This window comes from Drosophila yakuba, chromosome 3R, assembly GCF_016746365.2.
Source record: "Drosophila yakuba strain Tai18E2 chromosome 3R, Prin_Dyak_Tai18E2_2.1, whole genome shotgun sequence".
In the NCBI taxonomy this organism is placed as follows: domain Eukaryota; kingdom Metazoa; phylum Arthropoda; class Insecta; order Diptera; family Drosophilidae; genus Drosophila; species Drosophila yakuba.
Genome location: NC_052530.2, coordinates 13776312 through 13799102, shown reverse-complemented (window position 1 = coordinate 13799102; position 22791 = coordinate 13776312). Strand labels below are relative to the sequence as shown.

Genomic DNA, 22791 nt, shown 5'->3' with positions numbered 1-22791 from the left:
TATCATCAGTGCTCGCGTAGCGGAGGAGACATCGTCAGATGAGTGATGGCTCCAACATATCGCGCATATCGGCAACATAACCATTGTGTAAATGTCACTCCATCTCATCTCATCCCATCGCATCCCCAAGTGGAACGCTGAGGTGTCAGCAAGAGGGACTGTGTTCTCCCTTGGCTTATTTATTGGGAATATGGCACACTCGTCGGGTATAGCTCGTCAAAAGAAGTAACTACTGAAGCGAGATCTGCTAGATGGCTTATCCACTAAGAGAAATGCAGGCATTTAATGAGTTATTGTAAAAGTGGCTTAGTAAAGGGCCTGAAACTATTGGGCATTAAATCGTATTATACACATGTATTAAATGTACTGGAAGAACATACTAACAATTTGAAATTCAATATCGATATGAAGCAACAGTGTTTTAGCTTACGATAGCATTTTTCTGAGTTGTAAAATTTGGTAGTTTATCTACAATGTAGATGCATTTGAGAATATGTATATAGGGAAAATTGTTTGTCCTTGCTGAGGCATCACACTTTGCGGAATGAAATAAAGGGTATACCAGGATCGGTAGTGAGCAAAGGAAGTGCAATTTGCAGGACTGTCAAACAAGTTGTACGGCTGGATGGTCAGCCACCTCATCCGCCGACGCTGACATCACAATTAAGCCATAACTCATCGGGCAATGGCAATATGTGAGCTGCATTTTGTATTGTGCCAGTGGCTCGGTTACATTCCATTACGGCCATAAAAAGAGGCTTACCCCAACGACGCTGCCCAAAAACCAGGAAAAAAACCAAAATAATAATAAATACACAGCGGAGAACAGTGCAGAAATCTGTACAAATGCCACACACGAACTGCAACAGGAAAAGGCGGCAGCAGAGCTGACAAAAAACTCACAGATTCAGATACAGATACGGCTGCCCATGCATACAGATACGTATTACGGATACGTATTGCCATTCATTGCTCCTCTGCCTGTTTCATATTCGCATGTATTTACTTTGTATCACTTGTCACATTTTTTATTGTCATTGCCCGCCGCCGTGGGTGCTGTGATTTTTTATGGCTCTGGATATTCATCTGGAGAAGGGACAGGGACAGGGACAGGGATTCGGATCCGCTATTATTATTATTATTGTTATTATATCATTCTTCATCAGCTTGATTCGCCTATTCATTGTTGTGTTTATAAGGCGCTCGCTCGAAGAGGAGAAAATATCTTTCATTACTTGTTTGGAGCTGTCGCAGCTGCTGAAGGGATTAATTTCTTGATTTACCCGCGGAATATATTTACATGCGAATCGAGAGTGAGTGTTGCTTTGTTCTTCAGCCGTTGCTCCATCAAGACCACCAATACCACCAAGACGGTTCCCATTTCCCTCTGCGGTCTTGCCGTTTTATATCCAACTGTGCAATTGCTTGGAAGCGAATCGAAAGTACTGCGTAGCATTGGAGCATTGAGGAGCCACTGGGAAAATATGCTAATGCCGTTCAATCGGCGGGATGCCGAGGAGCTGGAGGAGCGTGGTGGGGGGAGCCATCAGTCAACAGCGTGTCAGACGCGCGGAAAGTGAAATGAAATTCTTATTTTCATTTTTTTGTTCACTTATAAGCGCCAAACACTTTCTATTGTTGAGAGGGCTTTACCCGCCCCACGCCGCCCCACACCGCCCACGTATTTTTCTAGGGGATTATCGTTTCTCCTCTGTTCTGTTCTTTTTTCCACGGGGTTTTCGGTTTAAATTGTTTTAGATTTTTCCTCTGTTCATTGGATCGCGTTTTGCAGATACTCCATTGCTTATTTTGGACCAGAAATAACAAAACAACAACTTCCCAGGGATTATCCTTCGGATTTTATATTAGTCCCGTATTTGTTTTCTATTTATTTGTGTGCGAAAATAAAACACAACGCACACAAAACACAAAGCATTAAAATCTCGAGGCCACTGATGGCAAATGCCGGAAAAAAGGGTTGGCATATACAAGTTTGCCTTAACCGAAATACCGTTTACCAATTACTTAAACATAAGGTAAAGCCCCGGGGGATTTACAAGTGTTTTTCACCGTTCTTGTATTTCTGTTTGTTTTTCCTTTGGGTTTTCCCTCTTTTTGCTTGCTGTCCGCATCAACAGACGGGCATTTTAATAAACTGAACTTTAAGGACCTCTGGAAATAAGTGACAACATTACCATCAAATCAAATGACTTAAAGTTTGCGACACATTGTGAGACACGTTCCAAATCGAGTGATTTCACTGAGAAAGGACTTCAAATATGATAATCCCTGGTATCTGTTAAATTTAATCAGATATTCGCATTTCAAAGCTATTCTACGATTCAAAACAAGTTGACTGGCGGGTGTCCTAGTTGTCACAATGCAAATTATAGTCCGACACCCACCCACTTAGAATGTGGTTTAATCAAATTGCATTAAAATTGCAAAACGGAGAAAAGCCAAGTATCGCAAAGAAAAGCGAAATGCAAATCTCTGGTTCTCTGGTTGGGAAATAAGAACGTGAACGGCAGAGAAAATGAATTATTTTATTAACGCTTAACAAAAGCAGAGCCGAAAAACACTGCGCTCATAAATATCAAAGTGAATTCAATTCCCCGCTGCTCTATTAAAATCACATTACGCATCGTAAAATGCCATTTAAATCATAAAATTTCCACATAAATTCATATAACAATAAAACATTAATTTTAAGCAAATAAAAAGCGATGTGCCGATAAATCAAAGCAGGAACTGCAATAAATTATGCAATTTGCATTAAAAACCAAAGTATAAACAACAAACATTGAAGAACAAAAAGGAGCAATAAGCAATAAGCCGCAAACAACAATATTCCGGTGGCAACAACAAACCGAAGTGAAATGACAAACAAATGTGAAGCTAATTTGTCAGCTTGTTGAATTCCATGGAGTGAGTGGGTGGGTTGGCATTGGGATTTCGATTCAGGTTTGGATTCGGATTCGGATACGGATTGGAATTGGGATTGGGATTGGGTCGGCCAGATGCCAACGAGACCACAAAGCCATGAAGCCGTCACTCAATCAGATAGCAAAAGCGAATTGAAAACTGTGTGCGGATAGTGAATGCAAATTACAATTAACCAAAGAATGGTTTTTTCCCAGCCCCTCCGCCATTTAAACCCCTCCCGGACACAATTACCTATAATATTTATGGCCAAACCGCAAAACATTTGTCGAGCGTTGCATTTACATGTGTAATTGCTGGGCGGGTTGGCTGGGCGAGTAAGTTCGTGGGCGTGGCTGCGCTAATTAATTGCGCCATAAGAGCCACCTGTTGCAGCGCACGCATACACACACTCTAATTACGTATACGCCGTGTTGGCGGTCGTCAGAAAACACCACGCATAAGAATCGAAGGATTTGCCACTAATCAGCATTTAGGGCGTTTAATTAGAGAGGAAATAATGGCAAGGACGCGTTGACAAATCGATATGCGAGAGCAGGATCATACAGGATTGGCAGCATATTGCTGCTATTCCATAATGCAACAGATTTGTCAGACATTTGCCTTCTGGCCATGGCAACACACACACACCCGCAAACATCCAGCTGCCAAACATTTGCACTTGTCATACGTCTGCGTGTGTGTTTGGTCTTGTGTGTGTGTGTTTGGCTTTGTGTGTGCGTGTGTGTGTGCTGTCTGGTTTTCTCTCTTTGCCAAACCGCCAGGCATTTACCTCGTGCAAATGTGTTTGCCTGTAAATAAAACCGGGCGGATCCCAGGACCCAAGTTAGTTCTTCCTGCGTATCTCCTTCCGTTTCCCCTCACACACACACACACACACACACACGCACACACACACACGCACACACACACAGACATGGATATGCAGACACGCAGTGCCAATAAAAGTTTGTCATAATGCATTTGTCGAACTTCAGACAGCGCCCGAGGGCCACTAATTTGGTCCTGGCCATTGTTGATTATGTGGCAGCTATAATGATCTGACCATTTGATGCTGCCATTTGCGGAGTTATGGTTACGCATGTTGCACATAAGACGTACATAAGTCAATTAAGGGGCATTTGTGTCCACTCGGGCGAAATAATTAGTTATGTTCGTAGCTAGCACTGCAATTGAATTATGGCGTAGAGCGAAGATTGCCTATTAAATTGGCCACCTAAATTTAATTTGACCTGTTGATAGGGACAACTTGTCTCAGTTTCTTGATTTACTGCTTGAGCATATACATACATGTGTACTATATATGCATATGCAGAACAGGTTTTACTCCTAATGAGCAGGCATAAATCAGAGAAGCCCAAACGGGTTCGCCCATCTGATAATCACCAAATCATATTCAGGCAAGGGATTCTTATCGTTTCTTAGCTGCTGTTGTCGTTGTCGTTTTTGTTGTCTGGGGGATAAAGTAGGTTTCCAGGAAGTAACCGAATCGCTCTACAATTACAGTCGCCCAGAAAGGAGAGCGTGTTTGCTCCCGAGTCCCTGGGACAACATGAGACACTTTTGCGAACACAACACCGCTGGCAGCGAAGACAAGCTGCAGAAAAACAACAACAACAACTGAGCTGGGCGAAGGAAGAAGAGTTATTTTGCATGGAAAGTATCGCATATCAGCATCAGCATCAGCAGACGACAAGGACGAGGATAGCGAGGCACGACGAAAGTCGCCGCCCTTTTGGTTCGGATGTAATGTAGCGCCGCATTTTCCTGGGCTTCCCATGCGCATTCCACTATTGTCCCTATGCTGCAAGACGCATTTATTAAAGATTTACAGTGGCAACTCGCAGACAAACAACCAGCAACACAACATTCGGTGCGCCTTTTGGCATTTGAGCAGCTCGCATATTTCGCTCGTCCTTTGTTTCATTGCTTGCCACCCATCGCTGCTGGCTACGCAATTTCATTTGCATTGGAAAGGAGGTGGGAAAATATGGTGGGCTGGGGGAGGGGAGCTGGGAAATGCGTGGCTCCGTTGGGGATGGCAGGCTGGGAAAACTTTTGCAGTTATGTCCGCAACAGGAAGGAGCACATCGAGCAAATGCTTTAAGTATGCTTACCATTTTGTATTTGGCTGCATTCAGCATTCAGCAAATGGCAAACTGCAAACTGCATCCTGAATCCTGCATTTGCCTGTCGCTGACGCACGTACGAAGGACACCGGGGAGCCAAGCCAGCGAGCAGCCGAGCACAAGGACGACACACGTCACGGCAAAAGTTAAAAGTTTGCCATCAATGTTTGCTTTTCAAGTTTCACTCCTGGCTGGCAGTTCATTTTGCGCTGCGCACAGACGTCCTTGACAGGATGACAGGGATCCTGGATTGCGGGCCAGCTGCACTGGCTGCTTCCGCACTTTTGTGCACTACTTTAAATGAAAATTTAATTTTCCTCTTATGCGTTCGCTTTAAGCACAGCTAATGAAAATGCTGAGTGGCTGTCTTAAAGCTCAGGAATTTGATTTGAGCCCGCAAAACTTTTCGCACAGCTCAAAGACAAGCAGCATGTAGCAGGTGCGCTTAGAAATAAAAGTTTCTCAAGATTATAGGTAAAGTCTGCTTCTTGCAGCACCATATTAATAATAAAGTGGGCGTGAACCATGTCTAAAAAAGTTTATCATATAAAATTGGTTTAGATCTAATATGGGTAAACTTTCTGCATTATTAATACTTCAAATTATAAGAAAACGAAACGAACTTTAACTTGTTAACAGTCTATATACGTTCTCTGGGTTTCGTTTCCTGCCTGCCAGGTCAATAAAACCGTTTGGCCAAATTCCAAGTGAATCATTTTAGCTCAATCCTTTCCAACGCCCACCCAATCAGTCACTCATTCAAATCGAGCCCAAAAGATTTAGCCTTTCAGTAAAAAATCAATTGAGCTTTGACCACAAACTGAACCGAGTAAAGTCTTTGAACCCCAAAATGCCAGCTTGCCCTGCTGTTTTTGCACTCCCGAACTCCGAAACTGCGGCAAGTTGGCAAATTAGATGAATCTCTGGGAGAATGAACAAGCCCCAAGTGTGGCGGCAAAGTTAGTTGATGTTGCAGCCGGCGAAACTTCAATTCCCCGATCAGGTACGGACCCATTTTGGTTGTCCTGGGAAATGGGAGTGAGGATGAAGTGGGGACGAAGTGGAGACGAAGTTGGGGTCCGGATCCTTGAGTTTGCCCATCTTTCTTCTCTCTGGGGTGTTTGCCAACTTGTTTAGCCGTTGTTTGTTGTACGTGTTGTCGTGGTGTTGTACGCACGTAAACGATGCCAAGTCGAGTATTTATTACGCTCGCAACTTGACATAATTCCCTTTTTCCAGGGGGCGGTGGGTGGCGGCAGGCTGATTCTGACTGAGCTGATGCAGCACTTGAACTAATGCCATCGATATAGATTTATAACCCCGTTGTCACGTATGTGCGCGAGTACGTTCGATTGCCTGCACCATCATCATTACCATCACTACCATCATTATCATCGCTATCATTGTTATCATCATCGTCAGGATCAGGAGAGGCGGGAAAGTACATTGGAGTCGACAGGACTGCCACCAAGTTGGGCGGAAAAGAACAAGTTGTGACTTAACAACTTCATCAGCTGGCGGCGCACTTAGTTTGCTTGACAGCCTATATATATAAGCGGGTATATATTTTTGTGTGTGCTCACAATAAGATTTCTTAGCGCATTAGGCGGCAGTATCAACAGGAGCGGGGAAAAACAACAAATAAATGCCATTAGCAGCCAACAAACTGTAAGCCAAAATGGCGCCATCAACGCGAAAATAATACGGAAAATGCGGCGTTAATGGCAACGATGATTGAAGGGCGCGCGGGGCGGCGACGGGGGAAGGTCTGGAAAGCTGGGAAACCAGGGAAACCCGGATAAGAACGAGACAGAGGGCACCCATGTGAAGGCAAACGATGTTATGATTATGATTATTATGTTGCTATTAGATTAAGAGCAATTTTAACTTTTTCCGCTCGCTCACAAAGGCCTTCCGCTCGCCCTACTCCAGGACTCATTTTCCCCCGCACTTCCCCCGCATTTTCCGATCCTTACATTCTTTTTTCGTGCGTCAACGCTTTCCGTTTGGCTTTGGCTTACGACACTTGACGCCCAAGTCCCTCCTTTAATCGCCGCCCCCTCCCATCTGTGTAACTTCCAACTTTGGCACCCCCGCCGGACAGAGTTACTCCTTCATTGTTTCTGGGCCGGGTCTTAGCCACGCTTAATTGGTTGGCTTTTATTACTTGGCAAGTGCTGCAAGCGCATAATTTGCGACGACGAGAACAGTGGGCCAACTCGAAGATTAGGCAAATTTCATGGATGGCTTAACGAAGCATTTCTTGGGGTTTCTCAGCAGATCTATTAATTAGGATAAGACGGGTCCTGCAGCCAGACGCTTGACAAAAAGTAATGGTCTATTTATCTTATTTATTTATGTTGAAAATGTGCATTTAAGTGCATAATACTATACGACTGAGTTGATTAAAAATTCTTGGAAATTTTTAGTTTAGGGAAAGTCATTTTATTCATAACTTACAATAAAGTAAATGGTTTTCAATTCGTGCGGGGCTTTGGGAAATGGACCATCGTTGAATTTTTCGAGAACTTCCACCAGGTAATCTACAAACATTTACTTTACATTTCTTGTAAATATTCTCTATTAGTCTGGGATCTTTTCCCTTTTATTTGCTTTCGTACTTTCATGTTCTCGACTGCGTGAACAGAGAAATCTTTTTTTAATTAAATAAGCATCCGTGGATTAGGTAGGTGGAGGGGGCATCAGAGGCACCGGCATCGCCATCGGAGTCATGCTGGCTGCCTCACTTCGCACCTTCACATAGTCTGCAGCAAGGCCACGCCCCCAAGCGCCGCCCCCACCCATTTTACCACCCACCGACAGGGGGCGCGCGTGCCTTTGGTAGTTTGCGGCGCCATTTTAGCGCGAAATGAATTTAAATTGTTTGCCGGCGTTTCCTGCATTAAGGGCAGCTTCCTTTCGAAGACCCTGCTGCTCTTGGTCTTTTTCTTCTCTTTCGGCGTAGAAGTAGAAAAACGAAATTACTTAATTACAACAATTATTATATGGAACGGCCCTAAAAACTTGCAAGTGGGGGAGGATGGGGTTTCCTGTAGGCGACCTGCTGTTGCTGTTGCTCTTGCTGTTGTCTGTTAATTTAATTAAACATTTTCACACCTTCCGACTGATACATTGGACCATATAAAAGCCATTTGGTGCCTTTGTCTTGGAATTTTAGGTGTTAATTTCCTGTTCCGTGGATGCAAAAAAAAAACAAGTGCAGCGAGTCGGCTCTAATAAAAATAATTGCCATGGACAGCCGACAGACAAGAAGCAGCAGCAGCAGGAGCAGTGGAAAATTACAAGACACGAAGGACCTCGGCTCGGAGTTTTATGCCATGGAAAATTGCATGCGAAATAATTGAAAAGCATCGACTGCAGCTTTGTCCTGTTCCTCGCTGCTCCACCCTGCTCCTTGCTGCTCCTGGCTGCTCCTTGGGTCCTTTTGGGTAGATAAAGTTTCCTCGCAGCACCGAAATAATAGCACCAAAAGTGGTTGTAAATATTTTGTGCCCGCCATTCGCCATTCGCTATTCGCCAGCAGCTTCTCAGCCCGCAGCGTGACAAAATGCTGCGAAAAGTCATTTTTCAGCTAAATGAATTTGCGCCAACTGCGCAAAAAACAACGCCCAAAAAAGTGGCTAAACTGCAAATGGGGGTTTCCGAGGGGCAAAGGGATGTGAGCCAAGGAAATGGCTTGCCACTGGTCGTCGCCATCCAGTTTCCTGTGGGTCAGCGGCAAGTTCAATGGGCAACTAATGAGGCGACCTTAAGATTGCTTTTCACTACTAACTTCCGAAACTTTCCATTGCAGGTCCTCCAGGTCCGCCCGGTCCACCGGGAAAACGAGGGAAACGCGGCAAGAAGGGAGACAGCGGCGAAAAGGGCGATCCGGTAAGTAGCAGTTGACAACAGGAAATGGAGTCCATGTGCTCAAGGAACTTCCAATTGGAAGCTTACACTCGGTTCACAACATATTAATCAAATTGTGCGCGACTAAAAAGTGGATCCTTATCTTTAGATATTCGTCCTTTACGCCAAGTTAATGATTATTAGCCTTTTGAGAGTTACTTAAAAAAAACAGCCTATTTTTTCGTCAGTGTGTACTTTAAATAAAAGTTCCAGTAAAGAAATCGCACACCTAGGAAACGCAAAGTTTTTGTTTTTCGTTGTTATAAAATAATATATTCAACAATTCTTATATATTTGTTTGGCGTATATTTTTTTACGAATAACTCAATACGAATTTATGTTTTAATGACCGAAGAGCATAAAATATTTTTAAAACTACACCTAAAAGTAAATAAAATAGTACAAATAAATAGTATCTGGTTCCTAAAAGCTTGAATGGTACTAAACATCCTGTCACCAATGAAGAGAATTAAGTGGCCATTCCAAACAATCAAATGTGCAAAAATTTTACGAAACGTGAAAAACAATCAAATGTGCAAAAATGATACGAAACGTGAAGAAGTAGAGGCTGCAGATGGTACTATTATTTGAGTTAACATTACATATTTATCGTTATCCAGGGCCTGAATGGCATCAGTGGGGAGAAGGGCGCGGCGGGTAAGCCCGGAGACAAGGGACAGAAGGGCGATGTCGGCCACCCCGGCATGGATGTCTTCCAAACCGTGAAGGTAAGTTGGAGTCGCAGCTCCACTTCCACTGCCAGATCTCGAAATCCGCTAAGGCTGCTGCAATTCATGGCTACAAATTAAATAGAGTCTAACCGGATCCAAATTGCTTTGCATTCCTAGGGTCTGAAGAGATCGGTGACAACGCTGCATGGCGGCACGCTGGGCTATGCGGAGATAGTTGCTGTTAAGGTATTGCCACCCACTACCCACTACCCACCACCCATATCCACTCATCAAGCAAACTCCTTGCCACTTGGGCCGCCCTTTCTTCGTTATACTTTAGACGTTGGCATGGTCAAGACCATTTTTCAGGGGCCAAATGCAGATGGCCCAGAGATGGCAGCCCGTAGCATACAACAAATTATTTGCAACTTGTTGTCCTTGGCTGAGTCGCTTGGTCTCTGGATTTGTCCTTCTGGTCCAGTCATCGTAGTCCTTTCGTCCTTTTACTTAGTTGTGTAGTTGTGTTTATTGTCTCGCTTCATTCTCGTTTGTAATGCTTTTAAGTTGTCTCCTGTCTGTTGTCCTGTTGTGCTGCTGCCTTGGCTCTTTTGTTTAAACTGCGCCATAAATTCGTTGCAACATCGTAGTTTGCTAGACTTTCCCTTCCCTTCCCTTTCCTACCCATCCCATCCCTTTCCTTTTCATTTCTTTTGGTAGCGGCAACTTTTCGGACAGATCCCTTGGTAGTTTTTAATGGAATTTCCATCCTATTTGTTTCGTAGCTTTGAGTTACCCTTTAAGAACATTTAATTTGGATTATTTGCTTTTAATTTGGCTAATCTAGCTTTTGCAGCAGCTGAAACTAACTTTGTTTGATGATTTATTAACCATTGTTTTCAAATAACCCATTTGGTTTTTTAATATATTTTTATGTTTACATTAAAACTTGTTCTTTTGGTTGGTATGCTTGACGCTGTAAGGACTTGCAAGAAGCAGGCGTCAATGTATCCGCTTCCACAGTCATACAGCTGAAGGTAAGTTGCCTTGCACCTTCTTTGTCTCAGCATGTCCTATGTTTAGTTTATGTCCTGCACTTGCCCCACACTCGGTCAACACAACGGGAGATCCTGAGCTAATAAACATGTTCCCTCGTCCTCACAGGGAGAGCCCGGTGAGCCGGGTCCGCCAGGACCTCCGGGCGAAGCGGGCCAGCCGGGTGTGCCGGGCGAGCGAGGACCACCGGGCGAAGCCGGAGCGCAAGGTCCGCAGGGCGAGGCCGGACAGCCAGGAGTCGCAGGACCGCCCGGCGTGGCCGGTGCACCTGGCACGAAGGTGAGTTTCTGCCGGTGATTCACCGAAAATGACGTACACGAGAGTAAAGAAGAAAAGCGAAACAAAAGGCGCAGATAAGGACTCACACACCCATAACAATAACGAGATTCTGGGGAGGAAGATGTCACCAGGATTAATGCATTATTTGTATCTGTTGGATAAACACGGCGACGGCTTAAGTGACGGCCAGTGATTCGCTGTCATCCTGCCGGGTCGGGTCGTCCTCTTTTGTTCTCTCGACTTTCCCATTTTCTTGATGTCGTTATGTTGGGTGCGGGTCTCGGTTTTTCCGCAGTATTTATCGTTTATTTATGCATTAAGGCTGTCTGACTCTCGGTTTTCCACTTAATTTCCACAATGACTCACTCACCCTCTGGCCGACTTCATTCCAGGGCGACAAGGGCGATCGAGGCGATCGTGGACTAACCACAACCATCAAGGGTGACGAGTTCCCCACTGGCATCATCGAGGGTCCGCCGGGACCAGCGGGACCACCTGGTAAGTGCCAGCTGATGGCTCGTGTGTTTGTTTGTGCTTGCATCATCCAACAGCCACTTAACGCATTCGGATATACAGATACACAGATACACAGATTTAGCTACAAAGATACTTGTATCTATACTTGTGCTTGGGCATCGATCGACGGATCGTTCGATGACTTTTTCAAGTGTGGCCACGCGGCTGCGGGTCGCCTAATTTATTGTCATCCGCAACTGGGAAATGCTCTCACAGCTCGCACATGGCATGGTCATATGGAACATGGAACATACGAGCATAGACCCAATGCCCCCATCCTCGATTGATTGAGTCATTGACTAGCGGGGTATCCCATTAGTTGTGCCTTTATTTTTGGTCGGCTCGCTTAAATGGAAATCAGCGCACCAGCGCGGGATCTCTAGCTTTTCACACATTTTCCTCACACATATTTTAAATATTTTATTCGATGACTCTGCCATATTTGGAAATTTTCAAATTTCATTTTCCACTGCTGCATTTCGCTATAACTTTTACGACCTTTGTTGTGCGCCCAGTTCGGACTCGAACGTCAATTAAATGCGCATAGAAATGTTGGGAGTTTGGCCGCCCAACATTTCCGCCCACCACAACAATGGAATTTCCATTCGGCTCGGTTTTATGATCCGGCCCCAACACATTTCTGCACTTTATACGAATTTAATACACGAAAATAGCCCCAAAAACATGACGTTCCAAAATAGTTGAAACGAGCGGGAATCAAATACAAATCTAGTGATTCTCGTAAAAATCTGTAGACCCCTAGAACTCGTGGCAGTGGCCGCAGTCGTAAAGATGCAACTTTATGTCATTTATGTTGCTTTTAGCGGCTCATTAGCATGACTACCATCGAGTTGGAGTACAACAATATGGGATTGGATGCAATGGAGTGGGTTGGATTGGGTTGGGATTGGGTTGGGACTGGGACGGTTAGTTCCCGACCTCAGTGGGACAGCTTGTACTATTGTTTTAGTAGGGGCACTCAGTGGGCCCAATAAATAAGCAATCGTTCGCGTTCAGACTGATGGATGTGGTAGGTAGATTGATGGCCCATAAAATTGTTGTCCGGATGACACTGGAAATTTCTTTAACCAATTGATGGATTGCGGATTGATGGTGTTGATGATCCGTCGCTGAGGTTTTATTGGGAGAATAGAATTTTAATTCAATTTCGGTTCTGGTATTCTCGCTTTTATGACCCGAAATTACGCCCACTTGAAATTACGTTTAACACAACATTGAATGTCCATTAACCAAATTGGCTTTAAAATCCAGTAATAAAGACTTAATTTAATTTATTTTGAATTACATACAAGATTTTATGGCTCGCATTGCTTTATAGAATATCCGTGGTGCAATATCTATTGGAGATAAAGGTTTCATTTATTCTAATATACACAAGTTCAATCTGCATCTAGGGCCGTAGGTCTTTTAAATAGATTATTCATGCAAATGTATTTTAAAATTCCTTTAAAAACTAGCCTTTAGGAACAAATCTATTTATTAGTTAGGTGTTTATCTGAATATTGCGAATCTCACTTTACTTATTATTGAAGTTTTCCCGTTATTGAGTAACCCTAGTGCCTTTGAGCGTTCGTAGGCCAGCGAGCAACGCCATCAATTAAGCGCTTTGCTGCGGTTTGAGCAGCCCGCATCATTACGAGTGCCCACGCCCAACCGCCCATCCGTCCCTCCGCCCATCCGCCCCTCCGCCCATCCACCCTCCAGTGTGCCACTGCCACTGCCCCTCCGTCCCTCAGTCTCTCGGCCCAACTTATCAGTGGCTGGCATCAAAGTGCTTCGATGTCGCAGTGGCATTTCGATGTGATTGCGATGACGATGCTCGTGTTGCCGGCCCATTGTTTCTGGAGTTCTTGCTGCAAGATCTGATGCTGCGATATCTGTCGGCAGTAGCAATAGCAGTTGGAAGAGCAGATGCAGCAGCTTCAGTTGCATTCGATTACTTCCGCCGAGCTGTAGGCTCGAACTCCGTCCACTTTTCCCTGGTGCGTTGATGGACACGAAATTGCAATTTATTTTTCCCCAAATTCAGCGACAAGAAGCGGGGTGGGTACGGGTACCCAGGAGACACTACTTCGGCTTGATTTGAATAAATGGAACGTCATTTGTTTCCGGCATTCCCTGCGTCTGGACTCGACGGCTGTTGGCTCAGTTGGGCTTGGCTTGACTACTGGGCTTATCTTATCGGTTCCGTAATTAGTTAAGCTTTCTTTGTGTGTGGACTTGGCAGCCCAGAGCAATTGGATGTGTCGCTTTCAGGCGGAAAATGCCGGTCCATCTCGGTCCGTTTCGGTCCCGGAAAATCTCAGGCTGGCTGGCAGAAAACAAAAGCAGTAGCCCCAGCTGTAACATCAAAAAATTCAATTTATTTCATGATTTATTTGAATTTCATTTCATTTGGTTTCTTGCTTGATTGCATTGCGTCTTCGGGCAGCTTCCGTTCTATGAAATTAAAACTTATCTCGGGCATTTCATCTGCCAGCAAACAAAATAAACACTAAGCCCTCTGACCGGCAATCCAATATCCTGGTCACTATAAATCCAAAATTCAGCTTGGACCCTGACTGCTCCGGCTGGCTATAGTCTGTGTATATAGTTTTTATAATGTTGGTTGCAATTGTCGACTAAAATGCTTAACGTTGAATTATGCATGCATAAATAGAAAACTTCAGGCCAGACAATGGGGCTTGCGGACAAATGCTTTATAAACAAATGGGAGGCGACATCGGAGGATCTCTCTGTGCTCTGTGCTCCGTGCTGGCAGGACCGGTAAATTTATGCTCTCCGCAGGACGAGGTCCTTTTGCGTTGAACGCAATTTTACGAACTTAATAAATTCACTATATCTTTCATGCCCTCGCCCATTTTGACAAGCCGCACAATTGGATTTATCTACGATATGAGCCCCCTTCCCTTCTCTATTGGCTGTGCAAGTGGTCTGGTTTAATGGCCATGCCAAACAAACCAAAAAAAGGCAATTTCTCATTATTCTAACTAAACAGGTTGGTCGTCCGCCGCACAGTGGGCCAAAGCTCACAACATTGCCATCTAAATTCTCAGAACGAAGTCCTTTGATGAGCACAAATTCGATTTGCTGCAATCCGGAGCTGGGGTATTTGCTCCATATACACAGATCCAATTCCTGCCCTACTTCAACGGAGAATGCGAGTCCTTGGCGGTGGGATAAAAAAGGTCTGCTTTTGCAGCTGCCAGCAAAAGTGCAGCTTATGCATATTAAATTGTTATTCTGCATCTGTTTGCATTCCGATTTCAATTGCATCGGAGTGACGTCGAAGGGAAAGGTATGGCAATGCTATATATACATTGGTATATGCACATAGAATACCATTAAGTGGGTCAAGTCGTTGCCGTCATTAGCATAGGATGAAGCTGGGGCCTTGAACTATTTCCCATTGACCATTCACCATTTATCATTTACCATTGAGTTGCGACCACTGTGAAGTCGGGGCATTCCATTCGCTGGCGATAAACAATTTGCATTGCCAACTAAGCCCCGACCATCGTTAAACCATCAAGAGCCTGTCCGTCCCTTATCATCAACCAGTTGAACAAATTGCTGACCAAAACCAACAAAATCAGGCATAAGGGGTGTAGTGGGAAGGCGACTTTATTGAGCTCTCGGTGCTCTATAATTACAGAGGCCACGCCCACTGTTTGCACAACACTTGCGGGCGGACCCGATTCTGTATCTGTATCTGTCTATATATATATATGTATATGGGATCTGTGTATCTATGTAACCGAATATATTCATGGCATTGTTTGCTCGCATTTTGAAATCTGTCACTAGAAGCGATTCGCTGAAATTAACATTTTGTGAACAGGTCCGCCTGGAGAACCAGGAGCTCGAGGAGAAGCGGGACCCATTGGACCAGCAGGACCTCCCGGCGAGAAAGGACCGCGCGGCAAACGGGGAAAGCGGGTGAGTAATCAACACGGCACAAAAAGCTGAACAAAACAGCAAAAGAAAAAAAAAGCAAAACAAAACCTGATTCCACTCGATTTTTAATTAGAAACTCAACGGCGCAGGCCGTAAATTGAGTTCGAAAACAAGAAGTGTATTATCATGTAAATTACTTTTGTACAAATGCGTGGGCGTGTGCGTTAATTTTATGCTAATCTGTAAATACTAGTGACGCCGCGGGTGTAAATATCCATATACGAGTATATGCCTACATAATACTATACGCATACCCACATAGAAGGGTAAACCCGAAACTTGTCCTTCCGCATGGTTTCACCTGCATGTTGGCAGTCGGTGTAATGAGCATGTTTACACGGCTGCGGAGAACGTGTTACTTAACTCATTACAGCAAGTGCGAGTCCTGAGAATCCTGGGAGTCCTGAGATACAGTCACCAGTTTTGTGTGAAGCGAAACTTTGACAAGCTGCCAAAGGGAGATGGGAAAAATAAAAGTATGTGGCACATATACACACATACTTCTGGCAACACACCCCCAAGAAACTATGTATTTCGCCTGCTAATCTGGTCGCCAAAAATTTTGGCGGCGCCTCCCTGGAAATACTTGTGTCATATCGAAGGCATTTATCTAGTACTATCTCGTCGTTATGGTTCTGCCCCCCAGAAAATGTCAACAGTTCCTAAGATACTTAACATTTTTATTGGCACTCCAAGTGGCGGCAGCTGTTGCCGCCCTTTTGACGCGTTGATGGATGCGCGATTCTTCGGGGGGCGATGGCGGTGGCGGATGGAGGATGGAGGATGGAATTTTCATTTCATTTCGCTGCCTTTCTTTTTTGCGCATATATGAATATGTGTGGCCAGCACGTGTTTGTGTGCTCCATGAAAAATGCATAAGCGCCGCCGGCAAAGCTGCTACGCCACGGATGAGTTTCCTCGGATCCAGCTGGGGGTTTGGGTTCGAGTTGGAGTTCGAGTTCCGTTCTGTACTGTTTTGTTCTGTTCCGTGTTTATGTATTATGCTGCTCAACCAGTGCGCAAACATTTGCGCATTTTGCCCATTTTCACGTAGGCAACTGGTGGAGGGGGTTTTCAAGGAAAGCGTTCTGATGATTGTGCAGCAAAGTCAAAGTCACGGCAGCCGCTGTTGCCTCCGTTGCTGCTGCTTTTCTAATAACGCGTAATGCCGAGAAGAAACGGCAGGCATTTGGCCAATACAAACCGACTTCCAATACGCCCAGCAGCGAAACAACAAACAGAAAACGCGGCAGCAACGTGCCGAACTTCTTTTATGGGTTCAAAGCCACCGAGGGTAGATACAGCACTTAATGGCAAAGAAGAGTTTAGGAGATGAAATGATACCAAAGACATTAAAGAATCGAGCCGGAAACAAAAGCAAAAGCGTTATCTACAGAAATACCTCTGGAAAAAATATGAATTCCGTTCTCAATAACAAACTCCTTAGACTTTAAATATTAAATGTACACCTTCCGGGTAAGCTGAGTAAATCAAATTTTTCAGTGTTTTCAAGAAACAAAATCTACAAGAATGCAACCTCAATTAAAACGCAAATGTTCACCACACAACAGAAGGCAAAAATTTCAAGCTCCCAAATGAATACGAGTACGAGTATATACGAAATATTTGACAAGCACGTTGGCATTAAATCCAATTAAATTGTTAAGCACAGGCTTTCGCAAGAATATTTAAATTCAAGTCGAGATGCGAAAGATACACAATTGCACACAAGAATTTCGCATGCATTTTTTGTCAAAATGAAAATAGTTTCCCAAAGACAAGTTATTAAGCGTTTCATAAAACTTTTCGATCTTTCCCTGCTGCCAGGCCAGCGAGTTTCAATGAGCCGATTATATTGAGCCCCCTGCACAGACGACGAAAGTTCCTCCATCCAGGGAACTGCAGCAACGTGATGTCAAAACAAATGAAAGTCATAAGCAAACGGCTTCTGCCTGTGGCTCTGTGGGCCTGTGGACTTCGTCTTCTTTGGCAAACAAACAAAAGTTTCGGCAACAACAGATATAACTATATATTCGCACTCATGCGCCGCACCGCAGGCAGTGCAAGGCATAAAAAATGATTTGCAACAATTGCCGTCATCTTCGGTGGAAACGTGACGCCTTCCAGGCAGCTAACATAGTTGATTTTTCATCGATCGATTTCGCTGCAGAAAGAAAAGCCCCTTTGTTCATTACGTTCAGTCCGCCTGCAAAAATAATGATAATTATGTGAGGAGCTGCATCGGTGGGAATTGTTTGGCTGCATTTCTAAAATTTGCCTACTGGCAGGTAAACAACTCTACCATAATTAGTTCAGCAAATCGTAAAAAGTGTCTGGCCTATTTTGGAAAAACATATATCCATTCCTCGCCAACAGCATCTGGCTTTGGCTAAAACCATTTTCCCATTTTTCCTCCTGTTATTTATTTTTTTTTTTTGGGGTTATTGCCTAGCCGTCGGCGTCATAAAAAAAGCATAACGCAATTGCTGGCATTATAAATTTGACATGTTATTTTCGTCGCCTCGTCAGAATAAAATGCTCATATAGATTGCCACATGCCAGGGACGTGGTGGGGGTAAGATGAGGGGGGATTCTGATGACGGGTTGGCATATGAAATGAATTCGATGTGTGTAGTGAGGCGTGAGGCAGGGTTTTACAAGGAGCCGATGATTTTGTGCCCTATATTCAGAGTGAAAAGCAATGGGCAATGGGCAAACTAAGCCCAGTGACAAATGCAAAGTAAGTCAGCTGTCAGAAAAATCCATGAATAATCTGGGCAGCAACAAACGCTAGATGCCCCGTGGCTACAGGGTATCCAAATGATTTCTGCCCGCAGCACGAGCATGAATTTTACGAGCGGGCATCGAATTAAAAATTTAAATTAATATTAAAGCGCCTATGTCATGGCTCGATTTAGCAGTTGCAGATTTGCACTTTTCGCAACCATATATCTCGGTTTAATAAAGTTGAAACGATAAGTCAGATGGGGGGGAGGCTGGGTGGGAATGGGAATGGGGCTCGAGATGTGGCTGTGGGTTAGCTGACAGCAATCTCAGCCAGAAGAAACTGTTTGTGAAGCGTTTATGTCAAATTTATGCTAATGTATTTTACAATCGTTGCTCAGCCAAGGCCCATGTCAAGTTTGTTGTCTTTTGGGCCCTTCACATCAGCATAAATTTAACACCCCACCCGCACCGGCTTTTCTCCGCTTTGCTTATCAACCAAAAAGTTTTCCCGTGCCGGCTGCGACTTCGTCTAAGTAAATGGAGTCATAAAAATTGCGAAAGTCGCAAAAAGAAAACTTGTCAATTCGCTACACGTCACACGGTCTCCGCCCCGAAGGAAATGTGATCCCAGAAACTGTGCAGATGAAGAGTTGGCACACTTTCCTCGGCAAATCAAAGACTTAAGGTTGCTTACACGGAAATCCAAATGGGCCAGGACCTTTTCATGCCAGTGTGTGTCTGTATCCTGCACGTCTGTACATTCATATGTACATACAACGCCATGTCTGCCACTCAAAGGGTTCATCGCTGTGGCTGCCACTTGGCCAATTCGTTGGTTGTCGGGTGTTGGCTAAACGACGCAATAAGCTTAGCACTTTCACCACCGAACTCCGGATCCTGGGCTCATTGCCTGGATTTTCATTGCTTCAGCTTGAGTGGAGACGACTTTCTCTTTCTCCGTTCTCCGTTCCTTTGCCGATTTTACCCGATTTTCTGATTTTCCGATTTGATAAGCGCCATCCAGCCCAAATGGCCAGCAATGTGGATGTGTGCTTACGTCATTGTTCATTGAAAAATGCGCCCCATGCAAATTTCGCCTTCTTTGTGCGCAATTTTCCAATTTTCCTTGTCTGCGGCAATTATTTGCGGTCAGCGTCCATATATCTTATATTGAATGCGAGAGAAGGCCCGTTTGTGTCAGGGCCTGAAAACCCGGCAAAAAAAACCCGGTCAAGCGTGGGACACGCCGCAGGACACGCGTGGGTGGGCGGGTACACACACATGTACATGCATGCACACCCACACGGGTACTGTGCGGGTAATGTCCTGGCCCCAGGGGTGTGCGTAACTTTTATTTTATGTCCGCTGATGATGAGAGCGTTGCGGGAGTCACAAAAGCGATTGAATAAAGAAATCCGGGCTCACCCACGGAATCAGGAACGCGACGACAATGCCCCCTGACCCCCAATGCTCCATCCACTGAACCTCCTTTCTTCTGCAACCGCACTCCCAATATCATCCAAGTTAGTCAGCCTCATAGAAATTTATAGGCACGCGTGTTACATTGACGTGGGTTTGGGGTCGCCAGCGCTGGAAATGCGAGAAGGGGGCTGGATGTGTTTGTGGGGTTTGGGTGGCAGTGGGTCCAGGGAGTGAAGATACGGACTGAGAGGGGGAATGGAGGGGGAGGTGGCTGTGCATGCAAAAGTAGCAAAATTATACGAAACCAACGCGCTCTGCCAACCTAAAAACCAAACCAAACAACCAACCACACAAATGCCAACTGCTGCCATCTTGGCATTGATGTGGAACTGTTGTCGTCGAATACGATGGCAAAAAGCAGCAGTAACAGCAGCAGCAGCGGAGGCAAAACGACGAAATCTTTAACAACGATTTCCCTAAATACTTCCGAATTTCATACATATTACAATATCACGGCAACCGGAGAAACCGCAGCTACATTGTTAGGGGCGAAACGAAATCACGCGAAATTTTTACAACAGGACTTGACTTCCTCCTCTTGAGCTTGGCACAGTGGGTGTGGCGAACGAAAGTTTACACCCCACTGAATTTTCTATAAATAAAATATCTTCTAAGAAGACGAGAATATATGTAAGGACGAGCAATGTTTTAGAAATTTTGCTTAGAAACTGGAAACTAATTCTTTGTGAGAATGGTGAAAAGGTGGAAGTTAATTGGGCCATTTACTTTTCGTTATGCAAGCTCAGTTCATCCTTCAAGCAAGAAATGCCACTTGTATACTGAAAAGTATTTTTTTATGAATGCCAAAGGTGGAACGTAATTGGGTAATTAATTTTTCGAGTTGATGAAGCTATGATAGTTTAGTTCATAATTGAACAGATTTCGTACATTATTTCCAGCTGCTTTTTATTTTGGTGAATAAATAAATAGGATGTTTAATGCTAGATGTTGAGATGCAGTCCAGACTATGAAAATAAATTCGTGATCTAAAAGCTAGAGTAACAAAGTTTTACAGAACTAATTTCATAATATAGGATTAAAAAACTTTATTTTAATAGGGCTGGCAGAGTTGGGAGATCGAAAACTAGAATCGCTTCCGGATTTGTAATTTTTATGATATTTTCATGGATTTTCTTCTCTATAAAGACTGTGTTGCATAACGAAAGCAATCTCAAATTGTTTATGGTTCCGCCTTTTATCGCTCAAATCGCCCATTGTAATCGGTATCAATGCCAGGCGGAACGTATTACGAATTTAATGCGCTCGCGTACTTCCAAAGAACTTCCCCTCGGCCAGCGTCGAATATTTTGTAAACTTTTGCGGCAAACGCGCAACGCATTACACGCCATGAAGTGCCGGGATTTTGGCCTGAGTTCACGGAGTATACGGAATATGTGGGTGTATGTGAGCCGGAAACGGGCTGCAAAACTTTCACCTCAGGTGGTGGGCGGATGGGTGGATGGGTGGATGGGCCGATGGTATGATGTTATGGCGGACTGGGCGGAATGGGAAGGTTGGTCGTTCAGTGCGCTTTTTTCCGCCATTTCCCGCTCCCACTGGCTGTTGTTATGGCTCGGGAAAAATATGAAATTTCAAAAGAGGCAACAACTGCCGGGGAAAATGAAAAATTGTGAAATGCGCGCACGCAGGGCACCAGCGGCACATGCTGTACTTGAAGGCGAGTGAGTATCTCGATCCCGAGGTGGCCTCGTCCTTCTGGCCCCGCTAGTACTCCTTGGTCCTTCTGGTCGCCATCCCGCCATCCTGCCATTCGCCATTTGCCCATCTATCTGGTTCGCATTCAGCGACATCCGCAAAAGGTCGCGTCGAGATCAAAATGATTTTCAATTTAACGCGTTTACGTGCGGCCATTTGTCTGTTTTCCTTCTCCATTTTCCTGCCAGCTTTAAATGTAAAAACCTCGCCGGATGCATACTGGGCGAAATCCAGACGTAACGACATACTATTCGATGGGGCAATTAATTTACAATTACAATTTGCATTGACAACTAAAACGTACGCAAATAAAAGGTGATGCGCCCGAAAGTATGCAGTTAAAAAACGCCACGACTGCGGAATGAAAAATTCATTTGCCTTGTCATTTGAGCGTTAAATTGGAAGGCGTTTGTGCAAATATTTTCGATATTTACGCATAATTTAAGAGGACCTTCCCGCTCAAGTTGGTATATCTACATTGTATATGTGACTGTGTTTTGGGTGGTTTGAAAATTAAATTCTACCCGAGGCGCTCGCACAAATATTGATACATTCTAATGGATTTCCTTACACACACACACGCACACACTTACGCCCCCGCAAGCCGATTGGTTTTTGGGCTCTCGAAAAGGCAGAGGCTGAAACACAGTGCGTTTTCATTCTAACATTTTTTTGCCAACGGATATCGTAGTTAGGCAGCTGTGCCAACATTCGTCCTTGCGAGCCGAGCCCCACAAACATCTGCCCAATTCACTTGCCGCTTTCCGCATCTGTATCCGTATCTCTTATTTATGTTATTTATCTGCCTTATCTGCCGGCAGTTGGCTTTAAAAGCCTTTAAACCCGGACTGCCGTTCTTCTTTGGCAACTGGCGTTACTGGGTTTTGCGATCATCGATTGACTGGCCGGCGCGCCGGCGGGGAAATGTGGGCACGTAAGCCCTCAAAGTGTCCTTTAATTACAGCAGAAGGCAAACGTTAAGCACTCGGCTTTAATTCAAATCGCTTTAATTGCTCTACAAATGGCCAGAAAGGAGAGGGAATCCCGTGCGGATTCCCCTTATTCCGCATTAGGAACAATGTGCCAAAGTTGCTAACAAAGCGCCCACTGACGCAGAAGCTGGCATCCTTGCACACACACACACACACACACACACAAGGAGAAGGAACATACCTGCTCAGGAGCCACATGCAGATCAGAGCTCCTGGGGCAAAAAGAAAATGGCAAGAGGGAAAAAGTTGAAATTGGGAAGTGCATTTGCGGCGAGAAGGAAGGACTGCTGCCTCACCATCCTTAGACCACAGTTATCTTTGCCGCCTCGTCCTTTTGTCTGTCGCCATTTCGCAGGACGAACAACTTGTGCATATGCCAAGCCACATCCTGTC

The 22791-nt window shown here is 44.6% G+C and overlaps 1 protein-coding gene across 13 annotated transcripts in view; it reads left to right on the top strand.

Annotated features, from left to right (window-relative positions):
- The window catches only part of LOC6536724 (collagen alpha chain CG42342), a 70674-nt gene that overhangs the window by 39605 nt on the left and 8278 nt on the right, over nucleotides 1–22791 (top strand). For 8 of the 13 annotated variants that reach the window (XM_039375189.2, XM_039375187.2, XM_039375185.2 and 5 more), the window contains exons 3-8: nucleotides 8887–8966; nucleotides 9605–9712; nucleotides 9833–9901; nucleotides 10817–10987; nucleotides 11380–11485; nucleotides 15366–15463. In XM_039375189.2, the coding sequence (XP_039231123.1) occupies nucleotides 8887–8966; nucleotides 9605–9712; nucleotides 9833–9901; nucleotides 10817–10987; nucleotides 11380–11485; nucleotides 15366–15463 (632 nt within the window). Of the gene's footprint in view, nucleotides 1–8886; nucleotides 8967–9604; nucleotides 9713–9832; nucleotides 9902–10635; nucleotides 10690–10816; nucleotides 10988–11379; nucleotides 11486–15365; nucleotides 15464–22791 lie in introns of all 13 variants that reach the window. The other 5 variants (XM_039375188.2, XM_039375184.2, XM_039375182.2 and 2 more) reach the window with 2 other exon arrangements.